The sequence below is a fragment of the Panthera pardus genome, unplaced genomic scaffold, assembly GCF_024362965.1.
Source record: "Panthera pardus isolate Hobbes unplaced genomic scaffold, ASM2436296v1 HiC_scaffold_19, whole genome shotgun sequence".
Taxonomy (NCBI): domain Eukaryota; kingdom Metazoa; phylum Chordata; class Mammalia; order Carnivora; family Felidae; genus Panthera; species Panthera pardus.
The window spans coordinates 7087557-7103900 of NW_026526754.1; the positions used below are offsets into that span (position 1 = coordinate 7087557).

The 16344-nt window shown below is 36.6% G+C and overlaps 1 protein-coding gene across 2 annotated transcripts in view; it reads left to right on the forward strand.

The window, feature by feature from the left end:
- Window positions 1-16344, forward strand: part of CBFB (core-binding factor subunit beta) — a 55689-nt gene that overhangs the window by 28961 nt on the left and 10384 nt on the right. The window contains exons 4-5 of one of the 2 annotated variants that reach the window (XM_019455668.2): window positions 1731-1847; window positions 11172-11267. In XM_019455668.2, the coding sequence (XP_019311213.1) occupies window positions 1731-1847; window positions 11172-11267 (213 nt within the window). Of the gene's footprint in view, window positions 1-1730; window positions 1848-11171; window positions 11299-16344 lie in introns of both variants that reach the window. The other variant, XM_019455669.2, reaches the window with a different exon arrangement.

Consider the following 16344-nt stretch of genomic DNA (forward strand, 5'->3'; position numbering starts at 1 on the left):
AATAGAAGTTAGTTCAGGGTGGTTTATTGGAGCCCTTAACAAGAAAAAGGTTGTGTTTAATAGTAGAGGGGAATGACAAAAATAAGATGGCATAAATCCTGTAGGTTTTATTTTACAGGTGTCTCAGTTGTAATTTTTTGAGCATATTTGTAATTGTTGACAATTATTCTTATTAAACCTTTCTAAAAACAAGAATGCCCCAAAATTTTTGAAGAAACTGCTGAATTGAGAAAAGAAAAAGTTGATGTTTACAGCTTTTTACTTAAAATGAAGACTGTCTTAACCAATTTTATATAATTACAAGTAATAAATAATGCTAATTTTAGCTCACAAAAGCACTTGGATTATTTAAATAAAATATATTTGGTGTAGACAAATGAAGACCTTATTTGTAAATGTATATTTGATAACCTGGAGTTTTGAAAAGTCATTGAAGTCCTGCTTCTTCTTCATTTAAGAAATCTTATTAAGGCATTAAATGATAAACATCTATGCTGATCTTTATTCTGAAGCCCATGTTTTCTTTTTGTTTTAATTTTTTTTAAGTTCACTTATTTACTTAGAGCATGCATGCAAGTCAGGGAGGGACAGAGAGGGAGAGGGAGAGGGAGAGGGAGAGAGAGAGAGAGAGAGAGAGAGAGAGAGAGAAAAAGAGAATCCCAAGCAGGCTCCATACTGTTAGTGCAGAGCCTGGTGTGGGGCTCAAACTCATGAACTGTGAGATCATAACCTGAGCCAAAATCAAGGGTCAGAGGCTTAACCAACTAAGCCACCCAGGTGCCCCTGAAGCCCATGTTAAATGAGGTAGAAAAGATCTAAAATAACAATGTTTGTTTGTTTGTTTTTTCCTAAAGTCACTATTAGGATAGTGTGATATTAGGATGGGGGAAGAGTGTGGGAATTATAATAAATTTTTTATATTTCTTACTGTTTCACAATAAAATTTTCACCTTAAGATGACAGTATTAGCACCTTTCCTTTCTTGGTGGATCCTTAATTGTTCTTGAGCACAGTTATATTTTCAGGCAGTATCAGAATTTGGTGGTTGAAAATGAAACTGGTCAGAATTTTGAAATCATACCTAAAGTGTCTTTTAATCTAGAATCATTTATATTTACTTGAAAAATAATGGTGAATAAATAAATGTTGTATCAGTTAAGTTTCTTTGGTTAAAAGCAGACTAACTGGCTAACTGAAGTTAGAAAAAAAGGAAAAAAGCTGCATTACTTCATAGGAAGCAATGAGGTAGCTTATAAAACTGAAGGGAAGTATGAAGAGCCCGACTCTGGGTGGCTCCAGGTTTCCAAATAGAGGGAAACTGTGTGTGCTGTCTTTAGGGGCTGGTGAATTCCAGTTGTTTTCCATCTTTATAGCTTTTTACCCAAGGTTCAAAAATCAAGGCAAAGTACCTATTGTCCTAGCTTCAGCTTCAACTATGTCTATTTCAAGTATCATTTTATTATAGTTTTTATAAAATTTGTATCACTTTTTTTAAAAAACAACTTGAGAGAATTGTGACTAGAAATAAAATCCTGGTAAACCAGATTAACTTAACTTCTAGAATTTGGTCAGAGCTATGGTTTATATACCTTCCTATAATTCTTAATTTTATAATTGTATTCATCTTTTTCTCCCCCAAGAAAACCACAGGTTTCCTTAAAGTTTATTCTTCGTTTTTCATGTATCTGATGGCTTATCATTGGTTTTCATGTGTCTTTTCTGTGTCTTAGGTGTATTTGAAGGCTCCCATGATTCTGAATGGAGTCTGTGTTATCTGGAAAGGCTGGATTGACCTCCAGAGACTGGATGGTATGGGCTGCCTGGAGTTTGATGAGGAGCGAGCCCAGGTAGGGTGACTTCAGGCTCTACTGAACATGGTCCCTTTCTGTACCCCTAATCTTCAACTAGACATCTATTTTACCCCATCTCTAAGAGTAAGTATAAAAAGTCTCATGTTGAAGTGATGTTGAGGAATCTTTAAGATGTGCAGACTCATTTCGGTCCTGGTTTTGGGGAAAGTTTTTCCTTCAGTGGTTCTAAATTTCATTGGATTATTCCTGTCTGCTCAGTGGGGGCACTTCAAAGTCCAGTAAATGGTTCTGTTTAATATTTGTTCTTGATCTTTAGAACATTAGATCGGGTAGAAGAGTTCAAAATAAAATGTAGCATTTCTGAAATGGAGCAGCACTTCTGGAATGACTTGGTGAGGAGTTTGGTAAATCCTCTCCCCAAAAAGCAGTGCTTAAACTGGACAAATTGTTTAAAACACACACTCGTGCACGCACATACACACACACACACACACACACATACACACACATATTTAAGGTCTCTGGAAATTAACCAAGGGACATGCATTGAGAGGTATTTATTCAAAAAAAGCTACTGAATTTCAATAAGGACAGTGATAACTTGTGTCAGTAGCTGCTTCCATTAGTTCCCTCAGCTCTGTGGTCCCTCAGGTTAGACAGGCAGGTGGGACAAGCCAGAGGACTGGCAACTCTACTGTCCTGTCAGAAGGAGCTGACCTTATTTAGAGCAGTGCATGAAAAAATCCATACCCAGGAATGTCATCAAAAACAATAGAGGTCTCTGTGGCAAATGTTCTAGGAAGGCTAATGATGTGGGAAGCAACAAAATGACCAACTAGGCAGAAATTTATCAGAAATCTAGGGAAAGAGTTTGCTAATGTGGGCCCTATTAAAATCACACTTACTTCTCAGTTCATGGGTTTGAACCCCGCATGAGGCTCTGTGCTGATGGCTCAGAGCCTGGAGCCTGCTTCAGATTCTGTGTCTCCCTCTGTCTCTCTCTCTGCCCCTCCCCTGCTGATGCTCTGTCTCTCTCTCCTTCAAAAATAAACGTTAAAAAAAATTTTTTTTTTTAAATCACACTTACTTCTCATGTTCTAGAAGACTATGCATATTATAAAGCTGCACTGGCTCAGGAGAGGACAAAGAGGGCCCTTCCAAGCTACCAGTCTACCAGGGTAGAGTGATGAACTCCCTGTACTTTGAAAGTATCCCTCAAGCTGCACACAGATCTGGTGGCAAAAGAACGAAGTGCTGATTCAAGGTGTTTAAGCTAAACCTCTCAACAGTCATTGGCTGACTATTAAGTTATGCTGACCTAGGGCAGCCCCCTAGAAAGCTAGACTTAAAAAGAAAACAAAACAAAAGTTAAGCAGAGACATGCAGAGGCTACACATTACTGGAGAAGCAAACTACAGAATTAGTCCAGGTAAGTCACTAAACAGATAAAAACAGCAACAACACAGTGGAGGCAGGGGTCAGAATTCAGAGTTGCTACAAAATATTGTCTAAAATGTCCAATTTTAAACCAAAAAATTAAAGAGACATGTAAATAGACATGAAAGTATTACTGATACTCAGGGAAAAAAACAGCCAATAGACACTATCTTTGAGGGATCCCAAATGTTGCTTCTTAGTGACAAAGGCTTAAAAGCAGTTATTTATCAGTATGTTCAAAGAATTCAAGGAAGATTCTTCTTTAAAGGATTAAAGGCAAATTACAATGACAGTGACTCATCAAACGGAGCATATCAGTAGAGATCACTCAACAGCAAATTTGAGTTGGTGAAAGAAAGATGTAGTGAATATGAACATAGATTAATAGAAATTATCCAGTCTGAAGAACAAAAAGAAAAACACCAAAAACAGTCTCAGAGAGTATGGGACTCCAGCATGTGTACCAATGTGTACATGTCATGAAAGTTCTAGGAAAAGAGAGAAAGGGGCAGAAAGTTTAAGAATTAATAGCAGATGAAAACTTCCAAATTCATTAAAAATAGTTATCTTCATATCCAAGAAATTCAATAAACTTCAAATTGTATAAACACAAAGCAATCTACAGCTAGATGTATCACAGTCAGATTTTGAAAAAACAAAGAATCTCAAGAGCAGCAATAAAACGGACTCATCACATGCAAGGGAGCCACAATAAGTTTAATAACCGACTTGTCTTTTGAAATTATGGAAACCAGAAGGTAATGGGATGGCAGTGACATTCAAAATGCTAAAAGAACATGTAAAAATGTCCATTTATTAGTAGGTGTTGATTTCTTTTGATTGTTTTTATATTCTTTCTTTTTTTTTTTTTTTTTATATATTTACTTATTTTTGAGAGAGACAGAGACAGAATGTGAGTGGGTTAGGGGCAGAGAGAGAGGGAGACACAGAATCCGAAGCAGGCACCAGGCTCTGAGCTGTCAGCACAGAGCCCGATGCGGAGCTCGAACCCACAAGCTGTGATATCATGACCTGAGCCGAAATCAAGTGTCATACGCTTAACCAACTGAGCCACCCAGGCTCCCCTATATTAATCCTCATAATAAAGTTAAAATAATGACAGGAATAAAAAAGAATCCTTTTTTGTTGTTGTTGTTTCCCTCTATTGTCTGTTTCTGTGTTCTCCATATATATATGGAAATGTGAGAATTTTCCTATCAAGAGATAAAAAGCCAAAACCTTTCTAGTAAAAAATTAAGGTTCATAGTTAAAATTCTTGGGATGCCTGGCTGGCTCAATCAGTAGAGCATGCAACTCTTGATCTTGGGGTCATATGTTCAAGCCCCACATTAGGTGTAGAGATTGCCTTAAAAACAAATAAGTAAGTAAATAAGTAAATTTAAAAATTTTAAATTAATTGATTTTGAGAGAGAGAGAGCGCACAAGTGGGGGGAGGGGCACAAAGAGAGAAAGAATCTCATGTGGGGCTCAAACTTACGAACCTGTGCGTGAGATCATGACCTGGGCCGAAATCAAGAGTTAGACACTTAACCGACTGAGCCACCCAGGTGCCCCCCAAATTAAAATTCTTTTTTTTTTTTTTTTTAATTTTTTAACGTTTACTTATTTTTGATAGACACAGTGTGAGCAGAGGAGGTGCAGAGAGGGGGACATAGAATCCGAAATAGGCTCTGAGCTATCAGCACAGAGCCTGATGCCAGGCTCCCAGCTCACAGACCCCAAGATCATGACCGAAGCCAAACTTGGACCTTAACTGACTGAGCCACCCAGCTGCCCCGAAAATTAAAATTCTTAAGAAGGAATCCCTGCTACCTTGATTTCCACAGGGATAAGGAGTGACCAACTGTTTCAGAGAAATAGTAAATAATCAGCAATTTACAAGGCTGTTTCTGTAAGAAGTGATACAGCAGATTGAATTTATATGAGGTAAAATTTCAGATTTAGTTGACTTTTAAAACTGAAATATTTTATTGAATGATAGATAAAAATTTTAAGTTTAACCCATAGCATTTTCCATACTTAGAATTTTCCAAGTTTTCCGGTCTATAAATTGAGCTTTATAACTACAAAGTAAGTACCACCTGTTGTGATAGCAAACTAATACAATAATTGGTCTTATATAATGTAAAAACTTTAAAGCAGGGGATTCCAAACATTCAATGTACAGTAAGCACTTTTCTATAACCTTCCCTATCCCAAAATCATCTGTACAATATGTAGTAGTTAGGATTAGGGGCTTCATTGTCATATAATTGTGTGAATCCTAATCCTACTGCTTACATCTGTTATGGACTGAATGTTTCTGTTCCCCTAAAATTAATTTGTTAAAGCCTCAACACCCAATGTGACTGCATTTGGAGATAAGGTCTTTATGGGGGTAATTAAAATTATATGAGGTCATGAGAGTGGGGCCCTGATATGATAGGAGTAGTGTCCTGATAAGAGATACACAAGAGAGCTTGCTTATTCTCTCTCTCTGCTGTATGAGGACAGTATTCTCTCTCTCTCTCTCTCTCTCTCTCTCTCTTTAAATTGGGAAAATTTTAATTCTACTCAAGGGGATGAGGACAATATTCTCTAACAGATGCTGAGGTAAGGCACCTGGTAAGCTAAGACAGTAAAGAGTATGGTCACAATTCATTTTAATTAAAGTTTGTTGAGTGTTTCAGCTGAAATATTTTCACAGGTATTTTCTCCGTTCAGAGTACCTTTGACAAATGTTGGCAAGGATATGAAACAACAGTTGGTATATTGGTTATGTAAAATTGACACAACATTTGAAAAACTGGCAATACATGCTAAAACTGCAAATTACATATACCTGTGATCCAGCAATTCTACTCTAAGTTTCATGGTATGCAAGAGGAATAAATACATATATTCATCAAAATATATGTACTGGACATTTATGGCAGCATTATTAGTAATATCCAGAAACTGCAAACTGCCCAAATGCCCATTAACAGTAGAATGGGTAAATTGCTTATCCACACAAAGAAATACAGTGATAATGAAAATCTACAACTAGCACACCAGTATGGGTGGATTTCATAAATATATTGAGTGTACCCAAAAAGCACATGTTGTATGAATCCCTTCATATGAAAGTACAGAAATGGGCAAAACTGATAATATGTGTTGTTAGCAATAAGGATAGTGGTTTATCCTTGAGAGAGGAGAGGAGGTTAGTTATTGGAATGGAGCTGAAGGAAACTCCCAAGGTGTTATTACTGCTCTCTTTCTTCCAATGGATTCTAGTTACATGGAAAGTTCAGTTTGTGGAAATTCATTGAGCTGTAATTTAGGACACTGCTGTCCGGTATAATTCAAATGTGAACCACATAATGTAATTTAAGTTTTTCTAGAAGCCACATTAAAAAAGATAAAAAGAAGCAATTGTATTTAATTTTTATATTGTATTTTGTTTGACCCGGTATATCTAAAATATCATACTTGAACATAAAATTAATATAAAAAATTTATTGAGATGTCCCACATTTTTTTTCTTTGAAACAAGTTCTTGAAATTTGGTGTGTATTTCAAGTGTTCACTGGCCACATGTGGTTCCCATATTGGACAGTAAAGCCTTACTGTAAGTGTACTTTTTTGTATGTATAATATAACACAATAAAATGTTTTAAAAGCTCCCCGCAAATTAATATCATTCTTAGTATAATTATAGAAACAAATCACATTTGCTGATTGTATTTTCATCTTTCTATTTATTTTCTGTAATTTGTAGGGATAAAATTCAACATCCTCTTTATGCATTTGGTTTTCAATAATTGTAACTCTTTAAAAGCTTAAAAATCAAATTTTGGGGGGCATCAGTGTGGCTTAGTTGGTGAACCCTCCAATTCTTGGTTTCGGCTCAGGTCATGATCTCACTGTTCGAAGGATCGAACCCGGCATTGTTCTCCACACTGACAGCACAAAGCTTGCTTGGGATTCTCTCCCCTGCCCCCGTGCGTGCGTGCGTGTGCTTGTGTGTGTGAGTGTGTGCACAAAATAAATAAACTGTTTTTAAAAAGCCAAATTTTTGGCATTTCACCTTTGGATACTTTAATCAGAGACTTCCAACTAATTTTGAGCAAAGCATAACTATGAGGACTCATTTGCCTTAAAAAAAGTTCAGTGCCATTGTAGGAACTATTTTGATTTAGAGTAGTTCTTCAAAAGCTCAAAGTGTGGGGGTACTGTCTTGATGTATTTTTTATATTCGGCATCAGCTTTGTCACATTTTATAGTTCAGTTACTTCGTAGATAAATATATTTCTAATTTATGCAACTATAAACTAAGTGATTGGCAGACCAGTTATGAGTTATATGTGCTACAACTAGTTTCTAATAAATTTCTAAACTTTTTTTTTTAATGTTTTTATTTATTTTTGAGAGACAGAAAGAGAGCACAAGCGGGGAAGGGGAAGAAGAGAGAGAGGGAGACACAGAATCTGAAGCAGGCTCCAGGCTCTGAACTGTTAGCACAGAGCCCGACGCGGGGCTCGAACTCACAAACCGTGAGATCATGATCTGAGCTGAGGTTGGATACTTAACCGACTGAGCCACCCAGGCACCCCCTAATAAATTTCTATTTCATAGTTTTTAGAAATTCACTGAGAATGTTATTCTTTATACAGTGTGCTCCACCAGCATCTATATTTGTATTATCAGTATAAGAGCCAATAGTTTTATCTTCACTGTTGTACTTTTTTACTTTGCATGTTTCAGCTTCAATGTAGTACCCTTTCAGAAGTTTAATTTTGGTTCTATGATCAGGTTAGAAAGACTGAACCATTATTTGAATTAACAGATACTCTATACCTGATGACACTGATGTAAAACTGGTGTCCTTTAGTTATTTGCAAGGTTTTTGTTAATGATATCAGCATATGATAATGTGAATTGAATCATTTGTCATTTGTCAGTGAATTAAATCACTTGATTTAAATGAAGTTATTTGCAGGGTGGTGTTAAATGTACCGTTTGCAGCTGCACGTGTTAAATTGTCGCCCTTGAAGTATATATTGAAGCTTCTTCAGCAGTTTTATTTCTTTTGGCTTTCATGTGATCAGTGATACCATTCTGGTCCCCACAGAGAATAGTAAATGTCGTTATTTTGTGCAAATTACATCTTCATCATCAACTTTCTTGGAAATGAATTAACTTTTCATTAAACATGCACTTCCAGTTTTTAAATTCATAACTGCAGAAAGGTATTACCAAACCATAAAATAAGTATCATTGTAGATTTAGGCAGTACAATAAAGACAAAATCACCGTAGCAAGAATGGTCAGAATATTCTATGTATTCTCTATGAGAGAACTGCAAAGCCTTTATTTGCCACATGGGGTTTCACATGCACCCACCTTTTATGATGACCCCACCTGGCTACTTTGTGCAGATCATGGTTAAGACCACGGAGTAACAAACTAGTATAACATGGAGCTGGTGGGGACCAAAGTATTGAAAGCTGCTCCCACTACCATCTGAGATTGGATAGAGTTAGTTGTCCCTAGCTCATTTGACCACACTTTATGGATGAGTATGTAGTTTTATCAGGAGTTGCCCTTTATGCTGCCCTTGAAGCGGAATAGGTGTTAGTTAAGGTTGCAACAGGAAAGGATCAAGACAATGCTGGTAATTGCCATTTGTCTTTCAAATTAAAGTACAAACTCTTATCTCTGCACATATGTTTCACACCTTGCTAGAAAAGACCAAAACAGAAGCTGGAATTAGAAAGCAGAGGGCTACCAAATCCCTCCTGGCTTCTTTTACTACAACTATTAGTAATAATATTATTTTTTCTTTTAATGAAATAAAAATCTGACCATTGCTAGAATACACATTAATGGCTGTTAACTTCCTTAGGGAATTAGATCACATCTCCTGTTATGTGCTCTCATTTCATCATGTAATATTCCTTTACTTAATCACAGTTGACATATATTTTTTTTGGTAATTATTTGTTCATCATCTACATGCCCCACTAGACCAGAAACTTTGAGGAAAAGCACCATTTGTTTCTCATATTGTATTCATGGTACCTTAACACAGTGACTTGGACATATTAAAAACTCAAACATTTGTGGAATAAATGAAAACGTGAATGAATGCACAGGACAGAAGGAGTATCCTGTTACCAGATGTGTCCCAGTTGATCATTAGCTAAATAATAGAAAACCTTGGCAGTTGGAAACAGCGTTCTTTTGCAGGTACCTCTAGCTTATATGGTACATTCTGAGAATACAGTAGGAACGTGTAATGATATTTAGTCAGATGTGTAAATTTGATATGTCTGTAAATGCTTGTAAGATACCAGCACTTATTGAAGATTGTCAAGTATGCTTAAGCACATTTTATATGTTACCTCATTTAATCTTCACAGTAATCTTGTGAAGTATTATTACTGTGCCCATTTTACATGTGAGTTTGCAGAAGCTTACAGAAATGAAATGCCTTCCTCCGGGTCATAAAGCTAGTAAATGTATCGTAAGAATGGAAATTTGATTACATCTTTCAATTTTGTTTAGGTTATAGACATTGTGTCAGTGAAAATTGTAAGTATTAAACAGCCTTACTAATAGTGACAAATAAAAGATTTCTCACAGAGAACAAGATACCAAGCAGTGTAGGTATAGTCCAGGTCTGGTGTAGCACTTAATTATATTACAGGGGCTCTGGGTCTTTTCATCTTCCTGCTGTGCTATGCTCAGTGTGTGACTGCATCAGTTCATAGGAAGGAGAAAAATTGAAATACCTCTTAAAGGACTTTCTTAGAACCCCAGTTAGGTGACTTATCCTTCTGTCTCATTGGTTTGAATTGAGTTACTGGCCACCCCTTGCTGCAATGAATCTAGGAAGGTGAATATTGATGACTTTTTTGGTATTTTTATCTTTTAGTTTCTTCAAGTGTACCATCAGAAATCCTCGTATTGAGAAGTGTGTGACTGCAAAAGTTGAGCATCCAGTGCTATGTACCATGAGGAAGCTTTTTTAAGTTGGGGGTGTTTTGGTCAGATTGTGCCTAAGGCATGCTCTGATGGCTGGGTGGTAGACTGGGGATGACAGAATGGAAGCAGGAAGAGACTGTTTAGGAGACCTTTGTAGTAATTTTAGTAAGAGATCTTAGAAGCCCAAACTGGAAAAATGTAGGAAATAAAAGGAGACTAAGATTCCAAAAATATTTAGGAGGTCGGATGGTTAGGACTTGGTGATTGATTGGCTCTGTGGAGAAAAGAGGAGAGCAAAGAGTCAAAGGTGTCTCAGGTTTCTGTCAGAAATGAATGAGGGATGCCATGAATGGAGACTAGAGAAGAGTAAAGGAGAAAGTTTCAATCGGTTGCCCCTTTAGACATGATAAGTTTGAGGTATCTGGGTTTTCTTCATGTGCAGATCTTTATTAATTGGGAAAATTCAGATAAATTTGTTATATGTTACAAATATTTTTCCTTGGTGACATCCTTTGGACTTTTATTTACTTTCTGTTTTTCAGCAGTTTCAAACATTTTTATCATTAATTCTGTTAATATTCTCTTTTCTATTTCTGGCTTTAGTGTCCTAATTTGAGGGCCTGGCCTGTCATAATAGCAAATTATAGAAGTATATACCAAATTTTTTTCTTGATCTTCTGTGGTTTAAGTATTGACTTGTACAGGATTTTATTTTGGTGAATAGATGAGGTAAGGAAAGGAAAGATCATGAACACAGTTACTGTTTCCAAAGTGTGATGTAAAACATGAACAAACTGAAGTTTTCTTTTAAAAGTAGCTTCAGTGTTAGCTTTTTTAAATGGTTTTGATATTTGAAGATATACTCTGCTGTTCATTTCCTCCAAAAAATAACAGATTAAAAATTTTTATTATAGATCAAAATTGAAATATCCCTTTCATGTATTCTGACAGCAGGAGGATGCATTAGCACAACAGGCCTTTGAAGAGGCCCGGAGAAGGACGCGTGAATTTGAAGACAGAGACAGGTCTCATCGGGAGGAAATGGAGGTGAGAGTTTCACAGCTGCTGGCAGTAACTGGTTAGTACTTTCCCCCAAACTCTCAGGCTCTCTTTGTCATGTTTGTGTATAATGTTTTTAAATAGTTTAATTTTGTCTTTCATTTTTCAAAAGTTGCACTGTGTCTTTGTATTTATTAAATGTAATTGCTATAAAGAAACTTGGTCTTAATTTTAAGGTTGTACATGAATTCCTCATTCATTGATCCTCATAAAAATCATTTACTGTCATGTATATATTCTCTTAATTCATTGATCCAAATATCTTACCTCTTTTTTGTCTCAATTATTTGTCAGGTTATTTGTAAAAATTACCTTATGTTATCCTAGAATACATACTAACTCTTCGGGAATAATATTACTTTACATTTTTTTATGAATGTCTTGATTTTGTAACTAATTTTTAGCCATTTGTGTATTCTCCTTACTAAAGGGAAAATTTAATATTTTCAAACTACTCAAAGAATTGAATTAAGTAGCCCACTTTTAACTTTTTTATGGTACAGATATAGAAATCTACACAAAAGAAATATGTAGCTTAATTATTACAAGGCTAACACCCTAATCACTACCATCCAGATCAAAAATATCAAACGTTCACAGCTCTCCCAGCAGCACCCCCTCCACGTATGTATCTAATTATGACCTTGTCCCTCCCCTCAAAAGTACTCATTACTTCAGTTTTTATAGCAATCACTGCCTTGTGTCTCTTTTACTCCTGTCACTTCAGTCTTCAACGAAAGACTGAGGTTTAGTCTTAAGCATTATTTAAATTTGATATGACTTTTAATTTACATGGATTTTTTTCTATATAAAATTGTACCCTGCTTTAAGCAGACTTTAATTATGAGACTACTATTTAAAGTATCTATACATTGTTCAAAAATCCAATTTCTATAAAAAGTATACTCTAACAAACAAAAACAATCAAGATGAGAACTAATGTGTTTGAAAAAGAATATTGTCAAATGTTAACATCCTATGCTTCAAGTTTATAAGCTTACTTACTGATGTATGCATTTCACACAAAAAGAAATAGGAAGTTAGCACACATTCACCTTTGATAATCAAAAGAAATAGAATTAAAATATATTACATGAACTAAATAGAATAATTTCCGGGCATTAAAAAGAGTTCTACAGATTGGTTGCTCAACAAAATAAAGGTACTTAATACTTAGCACTTCTGAACTGTGCACTTAAAAATGGCTAAGATGGTAATTTTTATGTTCTATGTATTTTAGCACATTAAAAAAATGTTTTAATCAGTGTTACATACAGAAAATTTGTGGGGTTTCCATACACAAAATTATATGTGCACTATTATTTAAATTAACATGAAAATTTAATGTTAAACATTATGCAATGCATTTGTTTTTGGTTTTTTTGAAGCTTTTCAATTCCTGTGATCAGACTTCCCATGCCATTTTCTTTTGGAGTGCTTGTATCTGTAATAGTAAGAAGGTTTTAAACATATAATATGCATTTACCTTATACTTCTGAACTTTTTTGCTCATACTGTTTATTCCGTGCCTAGTAATATACCTTTCTACTCATTCATTAAAACTCAACTTAAATGTTATCTGTCGGTCTCTTCTTTAGCCTTCTTAATTATAACTGGCCCTTCCACTTTGTAGAATCCAGAGCACTTACTTCTGTTATTGTTCTTACTGAACAATATGTTGAAACAATTAAAAAGTGTCTTCTACTGTATTGTAGATTCCCAATGAGATGGGGCCCTGATATTTTAACCCTCACATTACCCATTACAGTGGTTTTTTTTGTACATTGTGTTTAGTTGTCAAATGGAGATCTTCAGAAAACAGTTTCTATCCTGCCTGTCTGAAAACTAGAGTTACAGGATAGCGTAGAAGTTAGTTGAAGTCGAATAATACATGTTAATGATCTCTGGAAAGATTTTAAATGTTTATAATTTGTTGGTTTATATTAGGTAAGTACTAACTAATGAACCCCAACTATGTTGTGCAGGATTCTGCATTAGGGACTGGGAAATATATAGATGAAAATGCACGGTTTCTGTCCTTCAGCAACTGTCAGTCTTGAGGGAAAATAGATACATAAACACACAATTGGAGACTACTTTAGCAGCAGGCATTCATAATGGAGGTTCAGAAGGGGAACAGTGGCACTGTAGAGGAATGAGTGTTTATGTCTGCCTCTGTCTGGGGAATTCACAGGGGAATACCCTTGCAGGGGTTTGAAGGAAGAGTGGGAGTTTGCTCACTGGACAAGCTAGGGAAAGCATCCGGGGCAGAAAGAGCAGTGTATGCAAAGGCATTAAAGTAGTAAGAGATCTTGTCATGTCTGAGAACATGATTGGTCAGTCTTTATGGAATAAGCCAATATGTCTTTAAATGAATGTAAGAAAAAAAATGTTTTATAAAAGGTGCTCTTCGGCTAGGGGCACCTGGGTGGCGTAGTCGGTTACGCGTCCGACTCTTGATCTCGGCTCAGGTCATGATCTCACAGTTCTTGAGTTCGAGCCCCACGTCGGGCTCTGTGCTGACAGCTTGGAGCCTGGAACCTGGTTCGGATTCTGTCTCCCCCTCTCTCTGCCCCTCCTCCCCCCCACGCGCGCGCACACACACACACACACACACACACACACACAATACACACTCTCTCTGTCTCTCTGTCTCTGTCTCAAAAATAAATAAACATTTTTAAGAAGTGCTGTTCAGGTACATTATATATGAAGAATAATTATTTGAGGGGTGCCTAGGTGGTTCAATCGGTTAAGCATCCGACTTTGACTTGGGTCATGGTCTCACATGCATGAATTTGATCCCCTCATCAGACTGCTCTGACAGTGTGTAGCCTGCTTGGGATTCTCTCTTTCTCCCTCTCTCTCTGTGCCCCTTACCTACTCGCACACTCTCTCTCAAAATAAACAAACTTTAAAAAACATAAGTGAAGGGGCGCCTGGGTTACTCAGTCAGTTAAGTGACCAACTTTGGCTCAGGTCATGATCTCAAGGTTCTCGAGTTCGAGCCCCATGTCGGGTTCTGTGCTGACAGCTCAGAGCCTGGAGCCTCCTTCAGATTCTGTGACTCCCTCTCTCCCTTACCCTTCCCTGCTCATGCTCTGTCTCTCTTTCTCTCTCAAAAATAAATAAACATTAAAAAAAATTTTTTTTTAAACATAAGTGAAGAATATTTGATAATTAATGGAACAGTTATTTAGGAAGTTTTTGTATATATTTTGCTTTAAATAAAATTCTAGATTAGTTAATACTAAGGGTTGTCTTTTCTTAAATGCTAGTTTGATTATTCTTATAAATAATGCTACTTGAAGGGGTGCCTGGGTGGCTCAGTTGGTTACACATCCGACTCTTGATCTCCACTCAAGTCTTGATCGCAGGGTCGTGGGTTCAAGTCCCACCTTGGGTTTCACACTGGGCATGGAGCCTACTTAAAAAATGAATAAATAAAAAATAACGCTACTTGAAGAAAATCATTCTGGTGTATGAATTTTATATGTATGTGTTTATATTTGTGTATGAATAAAAACATATTCTGTTGACAGAGGTATTAAATAACTTGTTGCTTGGATAGATTGTTTTTTAGTTGGTTTCATGTCCGTGATTTGAGAACATGGACTTTGTAATCAGGCCTAGTTGAGATTCCTGTTCATTGCTGGCCAATCTCTCTTAAGCTTGTTTTCTCATAGAAAGAAATCATTGTGAGAATTAAATGGGGGAAATGCTTGTAAAAGCACTTAGTATGGTGGTTGGCTTGTGTATGCCTACAGTAAATAATAGCTCTACAGTACTTCTTTAGCACTAAGAGCTTGACGACTGTGCTGGTTCCAGTTAATTGAATGATCTGGCGAAGAACATCCTTTTAGCTCTCTAAAAGTATATCAGGGCACTTTCCCTGCATTATGACCTGGAGCATAGCAAAAATGGTTAGATTGTCATCAATGATTTAAGATCCTGTAGTCTCTTATGGCAAAAATTAAACCATCCGTTCTTGTAGAGAACTTTCATCTACAAAGCTGGACTGAAATCTGTCTCCAGAGCTTGCAGTACTGGCAGTCACTTAGGGGAGTTTTGGGTATGTGTGTCTTTTGGTACTTTGTGCATATGTATTTAAAAAAAAAAAAATCCATAACAGATTCCTAGTATCAGCTTGTTTCCTTACAGTTTACCTTCTTTTTCCTAAAAGGAGAACATTAGGGAAAGTTACTGTTTCCCCCTTTTAATTTGAACATCCATAGGGGACATTATGCCGTGTAGTCTAAAATTCTTATTACAGTTGAAACTGATACTGAGAAAAATTGACTTGCTCTTTCAAGTAGTTGGTTAATGGAAGGAGGAGTGAAGACTTAAACCAGATTCCTAACCAGAAGGTCTCTACAAATACAGCCTACCACTGGGAAATTAATTTCCACATCACCCATAAAGATGATTAAGTTGAAAAATAAAACCTGCCAGGAGAGGTTACAAACCATTTTGTCTGGAAAAGAAAAGGCTGAGGCAAAAAAAGAATAATAATAGTTCCAGTGGGTGGTCCTGATGCCTGACTAGAGGCAAGGGCCAAGGAGCAGTGGTAACTCGTGGGTGGCAGTAACCCAGTAAATGGTCCTTGGAAGTTTGAGATCCTGGCAGTACAGAGGCTTAGGGATGTCCCAGCCCTGTTTGGATAACCTCTGAGGCGTCTAGCCCTGCAGTGCTAAATTTGTAATGGTGGTGCTCATGAACATTTAATATATGTCTAAGGTTAAGATTACAAAGGGTTTCGGTATGTGTTGGTGTCTTTTAACCTGTATTCAGTTATAAAACTCCTTGGGCAGGTTTCTCTTTTAGTGTCTGTAAAATTTAGAAAGTTTTCTTTTTTTTTTTTTTTTAAGTTTATTTATTTTTGAGAGAGAAGGAGCACACATGAGTGGAAGGAGGGAGAGAGAGAGCGAGAGAGAGGGGGGGATATCCCAAGCAGGCTCCACATTGAGCCCAGCATGGGGCTCAAACCCACAAACCGTGAGATCATGATGTCAGTCAAAATCAAGAGTTGGACACTTAACCAACTGAGCCACCCAGGTGCCCCTAG